We start from the raw sequence: 10,668 nt of genomic DNA, 5'->3' as shown, positions 1-10,668 counted from the left end.
CTGGAGTGGTTAAGTGACTTGGTTAAAGCTCACCAAGTGTCGGGGACTAGAATTCAAGCGCTCTTTTCCCAAGTAGTCAAATGACACTCATTTCTCACTTTCACATTTTACTTAACAGTTCTTGTAGTCACTGTTGCCCCTGCCCCAGTAGAAAAATGTGTTGTTTTCAGGAAAGACACGGGAGACAGGAGGGACTAGCAAAGCTTCTATGTAGGGCCCTGGGAAACTTAAGAGGATCACAGAAATTTGATGTTGTTTTGAGATGAGGTCTTTTTCTGCAGTGTAGACTCACGGCAATCCTCCTGCCTTAACCTCCTTGGTGCTGGAATTACAGGTTCCAGTTACCATTCTTGGCTTAAAGGAATTTTAATTAGCAAATGGAGACCAGAATGTAACAACAGTTGAGACATAGAAATGGATCCCAGCTCAACCAAAGACCATGAAGGTCAACTCTTGCCTTCAGAGAAGTCATGCCTGCTGAGCACTGGTCAGCTGGGATGTGGTCTGAATTCATCACTGAGTCACTGCAGGTCATACTCACAAGGGCCTAGTTAAAAACAAAACAAAACAAAAAAACCCAAAAAACAAAAAACAAAACAACAACAACCCCCCCACCCCACCCCCCGGTATTTTCAAGTTTAGTATGTCTGTACAAATGGCATAGTTTGACATTAAGTACATTGCATTTACCAGAATTCCCTGGTTTGGCAGTTTATCTTCATCAAATCAAGTATTGCCATTGGCTGTCTAGGTAAATAGAGAATTAAAGACCTAGTGCCGTGCCCTGAGTCACTTCCTGAAGACTCTGCTGAACCAGGGGAATGCCATTCCATTTGGGGGTGGGGCTGCGACACCTGGCAGGTATTTATCACCCTGTTGGATGTGACTGTCTTATCTTATTCTTAATTAATCCTAAATTAACTTCATTCTTTGAGAATGGGTTTCAAAGCCCAGCAAGTGGCCCTGTGGTTAACAATGCTTTCCTTGAGTTCAGTCCCTGGGATTCATAGTGGAAGGGGAGGCCTCATTTCCGAAGGTTCTCCTCTCTGAAAACACTCTGAAAAATAACAAATAAAGTCAAAGAGAATGTTTTCAGATAGCCTGCACTTTGCTGTGGCCACACAAAGAACGTTATATGGAGTGTCTGAAGCACCTGGCTTCTAAAAATGCAAACAGAACTGGATGTGTAATACTAGAACTCTACAGGCTGAAATGGGCATTATGGCTTTAAGGCCAATTTGGGCTACAGAGGAAGACCCTGTTTCAAAAACCTACCTAACTAGGCACTGAGAATACAAAGATGCCCTTGGAAGTTTACAATCTAGCAATCTAGTTGTAAACACACACCTTTTTTTTTTTTTTTTTTTTTTTTTTTTTTTGGTTTTTTGAGACAGGGTTTCTTCCCTGTGTAGCTTTGCGCCTTTCCTGGAACTCGCTTGGTAGCCCAGGCTGGCCTCGAACTCACAGTGATCCGCCTGCCTCTGCCTCTGCCTCTGCCTCCTGAGTGCTGGGATTAAAGGTGTGTGCCACCACTGCCCAGTGTTTTTTTTTTTATATGTATGGAATATTCATTTATTTATTCATGTTTTGATTTTTTTCTTTCTTTCTTTTTTTTTTTTTTGGTTTTTCGAGACAGGGTTTCTCTGTGTAGCTTTGCGTCTTTCCTGGAACTCACTCTGTAGACCAGACTGGCCTGCAACTCACAGTGATCTGCCTGCCTCTGCCTCCCAAGTGCTGGGATTAAAGGCGGGCACCACCACCGCCCAACACACACCTTTAAATAAATGAGAACATGGTTTTGTTTGAACATGAGGGGCCCTGGGCAGGGAATAGAAAAACCCCAGTGGTATAAGTCATTTTTATTTCTATAGTTCATCTCTATGTCTATTAAATCACATTCACTCGGGAAGTTAGACATCACATTGGTATCCCATACCTAAAAGCCGGTTGTCTCAGTGTACTGTGTGTTGCTATCCTTGAAGCTGGGTACTTCTATAAGGAAAAGAGGTTTATTTAGCTAATAGTTTTGGAGGCTGAAATTTCAAGACTGGCTGGCTCCCCATGTGTCCAGCTTTGTTAAGGGCCTTCTAGTACTAATGAGACATGGCAGAGGACATCCTAAGCAAGACTTGCAGAAGAAATCACATGGCAAGAAATAACTCCTCTCTCATTTATAGGAAGGCCAGTGTATATTTATGAATTTTTACAAATGGCGCCTCTCTGAGCAGTTTTAGACTGTCTTAACAAATTACTACAAACTGTTTGCCAGAGGCTGTGGAAACCCTGGATGAAGGCAACAACAGAAGGGTATACCTACAAGGGCAGTTATTTTCTCACTGTATCCTTGATGTGGAATGTTATTTTAAGGTGTGTTATATTAGTTTATGCTGTGGAACATTTGTTTAATGATGCAAAGACATGTTGCATTCTTTTATGTTGCATTTGTTTAACTCTGTGAAGCTGTGTTACTGTGCCTGTCCAAAACACCTGATTTGTCTAATAAAGAGCTGAACAGCCAATAGCAAGGCAGGAGAAAGGATGGGTGGGGCTGGCGGGCAGAGAGAATAAATAGAAGGAGAAATTTGGGAGGAGAAGAGGAAAGAGCAAGAGAACAAGGAGAGGAGATCGCCAGGGGCCAGCCACTGAGCCACACAGCCAGTCTCGGAGTAGAACTGAAAGTAAGATACACAGAAGTAAGAAAAGGAGAAAGCCCAGAGGCAAAAGGTAGACAGGATAATTTAAGAAAAGCTGGCAAGAAACAAGCCAAGCTAAGGCTGGGCATCTATAATTAAGAATAAGCCTCCGTGCGTGGTTTATTTGGAATCTGGGTGGTGGGCCCCACAAAGAAAAAAAAAGCCCACTAATACATCCTCCCATGAAAGAAGGGAGGGTAGCTTCCTCTTTATATATGACTATCACTGGTCGCTCTGGCCTCACAATCCAACTGTCTCCCAAATGTGCCACCTCTGCTATCATACCGAGGGGTCGATTTCTATATAGGAATTTTGGGAGAGGAAACATAAATTCTCACTCAATAGTAGAACTTAAATTTTCTGGTGACTGCATGATGCCAGTTCCCTGGTTCAGAACTCTATCACTGCAGGCTTCAGTCTATTTCTTATAGACACAAGCCCAACAGTGGGCAATAGGCCCCCTCAGGCCCCCTTAATGTACCAAAGACACGAGAGTGCTGTGAGATGTATTTTAAAGACTCACGGGTAAGTAAGGGGTAAACATAACTTAGAACTGGAAAGAACTTCCCACTCAGGTGACACCATCACCTTTCCTAAGTTCTTGGGCTGCTGCCCATGGCTAGGCATGCCTTATGAACTCTCTTCAGCACTGAGCCAACCTGTCTCCCTGGTGTTGGAAGGGATACTGTTCCTTCAGTATCCTGCCGTCTTGGCTCTCACAGAGTTCAGCCTAGTCCCGGTGTCTCAAGCCACTCTCCATTACCCTTTTACACCAGGGCCTTTAGTACAGCTGCATGTGGCCACTAAACCTCTCCAGGGACACGTCCACAAGGACAAGGGAAGAGTGTTCCCGCAGGAGGGCAGCAGGCATACCTTGGTTCTGGCCATAGAACTGTGGCTGGAAACTCCACTTTTAAAAGCAAGACACCTGTTAACACACCTTCCTAAATACAAATCCCTTTCCCATGCATTATGATACTTGCCAGTCAACGGAAGCTTTTGACGTTATCATTTCTCTGCCTTGACTCCAAAGTTTTCTGACTGTACTTCTTACACAGGACTCATGGTCAGAATGTTTACACTTCCGTTCTCCTGTGGGGAAGCGTTTCTATAGGGAAACTAGGAAAGTCAAAGTTTCACTGTTCGCCTTCTCTCCAGATCAAATCTTAATCCCCTCCCTTTCCACCACCGTCACACCTAATAGCAACACCAGACGTGTCAGTCCCCAAGACTTAACAGGACCACCTTGACCGTGACTACCACTGTCTCCATTAACTACCGTAAATGTTTCCATCACTACCATCATCAATCACCATCAACATAAAGGCCCACCACCACAGTCATACTGGCTTATATATATATATATGTATGTACACACACACACACACACACACACACACACACACACGTATCGGCCAACACATAGAATTCTTCATTTAAGAATTCTATAGCCATGGCTATCAGCTATTTCTTTCTAACATTTTGACTCACTAGATACCTCTGAAAAGGTCTTACAGTTTGATTATGAAGTGCTCCCCCACAAAGGCTCATGTAAGATCCTCATCTGGTAACACTATTCTGGGAGGTTCTGGAAATAGTAGTACGTAGGACATAGCTGGAGGAAGTAGGTCACGGGGGAGGGGGTCTTTCCATATACCACGAGATGCCTCTACTACTCCCCCATCACCTCACTACAGGTGAAGGAACATGAAACCAAGTGAGTGTTGTGAAACCACAAATTAAAACACATCTTGCATCCTTTGCTGCTTTTGTGCGTATTTTGGTGTTAGCTACTCAAAAGTAACCAAGAGGACAGAACAAAATCCATGTCCCACACCTACCTGCCTGTCTTGCTTCCACACAGCCCAGTTAACTACAGGCTGACACTGGCTTATCTGGGGCTGATCCTCAATCTCACTATCTATGTGGTCATGATTCCTGTATTATTCCTTCCCTTTCATCCTGTTTGGCCACTGTTGTTCCTAGAGAAACCTCCTTGGTTTGTGTTGGATTTGGAAAACCACAGCACTGTCCACACTATTTAATTCTTGAAAAGTGGGGTTGGGAATCCTGTCCTCTGGTGGCTTCCTTCGGCCTTGAGTCACTCTGTGACAGAGAACTTGAAAGTCAGAAATCTTTGCTATTTACTTGGCACCGAGGTAACACTCTGTAATAACTCCTGGATCCAGTTAGCGCTGTTCACCCATTCTACCTCCTGATGGAAAATGTCTGTTGAACCAGATCAGCAGGGATAGGATTGTCCTTCAACAGAAAGGTGTGCCAGTGTGGAGGCATAACGCTGTTCTCAGTGGGCTCTTGCTCCTCCACTGTGCACCCAATAGAAAATATAAGCATTATTGCATGTCTTCAGAATGAGACCAGCTTTAGAGGCAGAGTTTTCCTAAGGCTACCACCTTTCTTATATATGGCCTACTATAGGATGTATAGGGAAGAGAAACCAGATTATTTTTTTTGTTTTTTGTTTTTTGTTTTTCGAGACAGGGTTTCTCTGTGTAGCTTTGCACCTTTCCTAGAACTCACTTTGGAGACCAGGCTGGCCTGGAACTCACAGAGATCCGCCTGGCTCTGCCTCCTGAGTGCTGGGATTAAAGGAGTGCGCCACCACCGCCCGGCCCAGATTTTTTCAAAAGAATGCTTTCCTGTAATTAGGTACATTACTATAATAAGAGCTAGAGGCAAAAAAATGATAAAGAGTACTCCCTCATATCAAATAACAAATCAAACTAATCTTCAGTTCAATTTCCTAGACTGAATGAAAGTGCTGTATGTTATAGACGGCAACAGACTACAGATACAAAGTATAAACTTCACAGCCAACTAACGGCCACTTGTTACTTAGGACTTCACGCAGCCTTTAAAATCTCAATAGGCATTAGAAACATTTCAGATTTGGAGTGCATTTTATCAATTTATATTTCAACAGTTTGCGGATAGCTATTCAGTTATTTTTATTACATTAGCTACTCTTACAGACTATCTTAGTGACAAAAAACCCACTGGTAATGTGTTATCTTTTGGTTCTGGAGGCTAGTCTTAAAAATCAGGCATTCAGCCGGGCGGTGGTGGCGCACGCCTTTAATCCCAGCACCCAGGAGGCAGAGCCAGGCGGATCTCTGTAGGTTTGAGGTCAGCCTGGTCTACCAAGTGAGTTCCAGGAAAGGCACAAAGCTACACAGAGAAACCCTGTCTGGGGAAAAAAAAAAAAAAATCAGGCATTCATTGACATGGCTCTTTCCTTCAAAGCTCTACACAGGAATCTATTTCCTTTTATTTTCTGGCTTCTAGAGGCCACCTCTATTCCTTGGCTGATGACTTCAACCTCTATCTCTGAAGTCAGTAGCATAGTAACGTTTCAATTTCCCTCTGACCCTTGCCTTTTTAGAAGTATTCTTCTTGTGGGGTTGGAGAGATGGCTTAGCAGTTAAGAGAACTTGATGGCCTTGCAGAGGGTCCCTGTTCAGTTCCCAGCACTCACACAGTGGCTCGCCACCATCTTTTACTCCAGTACTAGCAATCTGGTACTCTCCTGACTTCTGCAGGTACCAGGCATGCATGTGGCGCAAGTACATGCAGATGAAACACTCATCACAGAAGACATCTTCAGAAGCACTCTTTGGATGACCCTAGGCTCAAATGGGTAATCTGCTAGAATCTGAATGTGGTTTGTCCATCCCAGAACTTACGTTGAAGTTCAGCCCTCAAAGTGGTAGGATTAGGAGAGAGGTGAGGCCTAGTGTTTGGGTCATGGGACAGGCCCTTATAAGTGGGCTGCTTCATTCCTAAGAATGGACTAGTTATCAAGAATGACAGACTAAGCAGTCTGTCCCCCCTCACCTCGCTTTCTCTTTACACATGTCCATTTGCCCTTCTGCTTTTCTATTGTGAGACAGAATATTCCTTTATCAGATGAAGCCTCCTGGGTCTTGAGGTACACAAAAATTTTCCTTTAGGTATGACCATATCCTAGGTATTGTTATAGTGATAGAGCAAGACATTACCCCATCTTAAGATCCTTTTTTTTTTTTTTTTTAAATGGGTGCAGTGAACTTTATTGATGGTGTTCAAGAGAGTAGGGCTCCCTAAGCCCCTCCTGTTGTTCTGGGGGTCTGGGATGGAAACTGTGAAGGAGATGCTCAGTATCAGGGGCTGAGATGGGACAGGAACTGCTCAGCAGCCGAGAGTCTCTCTTGCTGTCCTTGCTGGGGTGGATGGTCCAGGGTGGACTTCTTACTCTTTGGAGGCCCTGTAGGCCATGAGGTCCACCACCCTGTTGCTGTAGCTAAATTCATTGTCGTACCAGGAAATGAGCTTCACAAAGTTGTCATTGAGAGCAATGCCAGCCCCAGCATCGAAGGCGGAAGAGTGGGGGTCGCTGTTAAAGTTGCAGGAGACAACCTGGTCCTCAGCGTAGCCCAGGATGCCCTTCAGTGGGCCCTCCCATGCCTGCTTCATCACCTTCTTGATGTCATCACACTTGGCAGGTTTCTGCAGGCGGCATGTCAGATCCACGACAGACACATTGGGGGTAGGAACACGGAAGGCCATGCCCGTGAGCTTCCCGTTCAGCTCTGGGATGATCCTTAATCACCTATGTAAAGCCTCTTTACCACAATAAGTAGCATATTGACAAGTTCCTGGAATAGGATTTGAACATCTTTGGGAGTTCTGTTCAATTCATTACACCACTGTTCCTGCTATTGCTCTTACTGCTACTATTAATAGATAACCTTTTATTGCATACCATAAGCTAGACACTGTTCTGCTTTACATTATCTTAATTTGCCCACAACCCAGTTACTAAACTTGGATGACTTTCTTGGACAGACAGACCCGTGACTAAGCTGCTGCTGACAAATGGCAGTAATTTATCACAAAATGGGGTAACCATGATTCATAAAAACCTGCATTCCCCCTCATCTAGCAGGATGTGTATACAGCTAACGAGTTAATTATAAGACTACAGAAGCTGTAGCTCCAGAAAAATGCAGGTATGTAGCTAGAGCCATGGGTAGAAACTTGAATTTAGAATGAATCCAGCTACCTTTGTAAGAGTCATTATACACACCAGGTTCAATCAGCTTATAATTACTGAGAACAATGCTGGTCAAATTTATGATTGCTATTCTTAGATGTAAACCAAGTATGCCAGTTTAGAAAGTATGACTTAAACCCTTGAACAAAATACGATTGCAATGTGGGGCTCAGGAGACAGCTCAGAAGTACAGCATTTGCCCACATGGCTTTGGGTTGTTTGCTCCACAGCATCATAAAATCGAAGACTCTAAAAACCTTCAAGTGGGACTGACTTTTGTCAAAAATCCATCATTGCTGCTCAAAAAAAAAAAAATGCAAACTAATTTTTATGCAAAAAGGGATATTTCAGAATACAGTGTTATCATGCTATCACATAGCACCTATTTAGAGTACTCTTGTCGCTCAGGTGTTAAACGCAGTACCTAACGAACCAGGAAACTATTCCAAGTATAGTTCTGCTGTACTTAACACAAGACCAACCAAAAATTTAGCACCCAAAACACGGAAAGAATTAGAAGGGGTTTAGAGGCTCTTGAACGTTTATTTAGTCGAGCCAGTAAGTTAACTAATTAGAGTGATCTTTAAGATTGAACATAGTTAAGGAGATATAGAGAGTTATAAATAAGTTATTTAAACATGAAGTAGAAAGTCTAGCCCAGTGATTCCCAGTCTATTTTAACTCCAGTAGCATACAGGAACCCACTAAGCCAAATTAAATTGAAATGTAACACTGCTTGCTTTTACATTTTAGCTTGCTTGTAGCCCTCAGAGCCCATCACTGAAAGGTTTGATCTGCATTCTTAGTTGATCTTACTTTTATGGCTTCATCCATTCCTGGGATATCTTTTGGGAGACTTAACCCTACACACAACTGTGTCAGCAATACTTCCTGAACACATGCTAAGTCTTTCAAGTATCCAACTGTTTTAAATATGGCAGAACTTTAGACTTTCATGACATAACTTAATTGCATTAAAAAACCTAGTAATGTGAAGTTCAGAAAGGCTAAAAGCTATTGGAACTTCATTCTACTTGTTAATTTGCTTGCAAGAGAATGGACATCAGTAAACAGGCTGGACAAATCTGTTTTCAAAAACTCAATACCACCTAGAGAAAAAAATGTCAACTATCCAGTTTTTAAGGAAATGGTATCAGTTATTTATATAGATGTTTACAAAAATTGTAAAGTCTCAAAGAATATTTCTACTACTTAGCCATTTTGAAAAAACCTTCCAGATGAAACTCAGAGCCCAAGTGTGTAGTCCTAGCTACTGGGGAAAGCTGAAGCCAGAGCAACCAAAGTTCAAGGTCATCCTGGACAGTTTGAGATTCAGTCTCAAAAGAAAAGGTAAAAAGGCGGCTTGGGATACAGATCAGTGGCAGAGTACTTGCTTATCACGTGCAAGGTCTGGTTTCCCTCCTCAGCATGGCAAAAAACCAACAACAAACAACAGAAAAGTGTGGTGTGGTGTGGTGGTAGGTGAGGTGACTCAAGCCTTTAATCATAGTACTTGAGACTGAGGATCATCAGAGGTTCAGTCTAGTGTGAGGTACTGAGTCCCAAGACTGCCTAGACTACAAAGTAAGATCTTGTCTTAAAAATACAACAACGAAGCAACAAAGAAGCCTATTTTAAGATAAAGGCACTAACTATGCAAGAAATGATTATCTGTCCAGGATTAGAACTTAAGTTATCAAGGGAGGTTGAGGCAGAAGGATCTAGATTTTGAGGCTAGCCTGTTCAAACATATGAAAAACAAAATCAGGTTTTAGATTTAAATTTTAAGGGATCAAATTTGTACAAACTTTGTTCACATTAGAGAAAAATCTTAGGCCAGGCTTGGTGGCGCATGCCTTTAATCCCGGTACTTAAGAGTTAGAAGTAGGTGGATCTCTGAGTTTGAGGCCAACCTGGTCTACACAGTGAACTCTAGGACAGCCAGCTAGAGAGACCTTACCTCAAAAAAAAAAAAAAAAAAAAAAAAAAATCAAAGAAAGAAAAAAAGAAACATCTTCCTCAGTATAGTATTATACAACACTGAAATATCTTAAGGAGGCTGTGGACTCACTTAGATGTTTCAACCATATTTTAAGTGAAATAGTATAAATTATAGTTGTGCTGGTAGGAAGAAAGCCACTAAATGCCTTTTAGTATGTTTCAAACCCATAAAGCCATTACAAAATTTAGACTGACCACATGCACATAGCTAATTCAGAACAATGAAAACAATACTTATTACAGGAATTTAAAAGTCTGTGGTCAGACTTTCTTTTCTGTCACCAGCCCCAAATAACAACACAGGGACATGTTATTAATTATGAAAGATTGGCCTTAGCTTAGGCTTGTCCCACTAGCTCTTATAACTTAACCCATTTGTGTTTAGATGTTTTGTCTTGTGAGATTTTTCTTTCTGTCTGTCTGTCCGACTCCCTCCGTGTCTTGTATCTTGTTGGCATCTCTCTCAAATGCCTAGCTTTATCTCTAATTTCTTCTCTTTGCCTGAAGTCCTGCTTATTTCTCCTGCCTAGCTATTGGCTATTTAGCTCTCTATTAAACCAATCAGAAGGTGCCTTAGGCAGGACATCTTTACAGTATAAACCAATATTCCACAATAAGTCATTATTATCATGGCAGCTTCTGTCTGAGGTGCTCACATACACTCATCAGAGGAATTTCATTAGGCTGAAATCTTGAGTTTAAAATTCCTTTTTATATTCCCTTCATGTAATTAAAAGTGGCACTTTCGCTGGGCGGTGGTGGTGCACGCCTTTAATCCCAGCACTCGGGAGGCAGAGGCAGGCAGATCATTGTGAGTTCGAGGCCAGCCTGGTCTACAGAGCGAGATCCAGGAAAGGCGCAAAGCTACACAGAGAAACGCTGTCTTAAAAAACCGAAATAAACAAATAAATAAATAAGTAA

The 10,668-nt window shown here is 42.4% G+C and overlaps 1 protein-coding gene across 1 annotated transcript; it reads right to left on the bottom strand.

The window, feature by feature from the left end:
• Positions 1 to 6,941: 6,941 nt before the first annotated feature.
• On the bottom strand, positions 6,942 to 9,834 carry LOC118586155 (glyceraldehyde-3-phosphate dehydrogenase-like). Its single transcript, XM_036191320.1, has 2 exons — positions 9,818 to 9,834; positions 6,942 to 7,293 (listed from the first exon to the last, which is right to left on the bottom strand). Exons 1-2 carry the CDS (start codon positions 9,832 to 9,834, stop codon positions 6,942 to 6,944), a joined length of 369 nt encoding a protein of 122 aa, XP_036047213.1.
• Positions 9,835 to 10,668: the final 834 nt, after the last annotated feature.

The sequence above is a fragment of the Onychomys torridus genome, chromosome 6, assembly GCF_903995425.1.
Source record: "Onychomys torridus chromosome 6, mOncTor1.1, whole genome shotgun sequence".
Classification (NCBI taxonomy): Eukaryota; Metazoa; Chordata; class Mammalia; order Rodentia; family Cricetidae; genus Onychomys; species Onychomys torridus.
The sequence above is the reverse complement of the archived record's forward strand: the minus strand, read 5'-3'. Positions and strand labels throughout refer to the sequence as shown.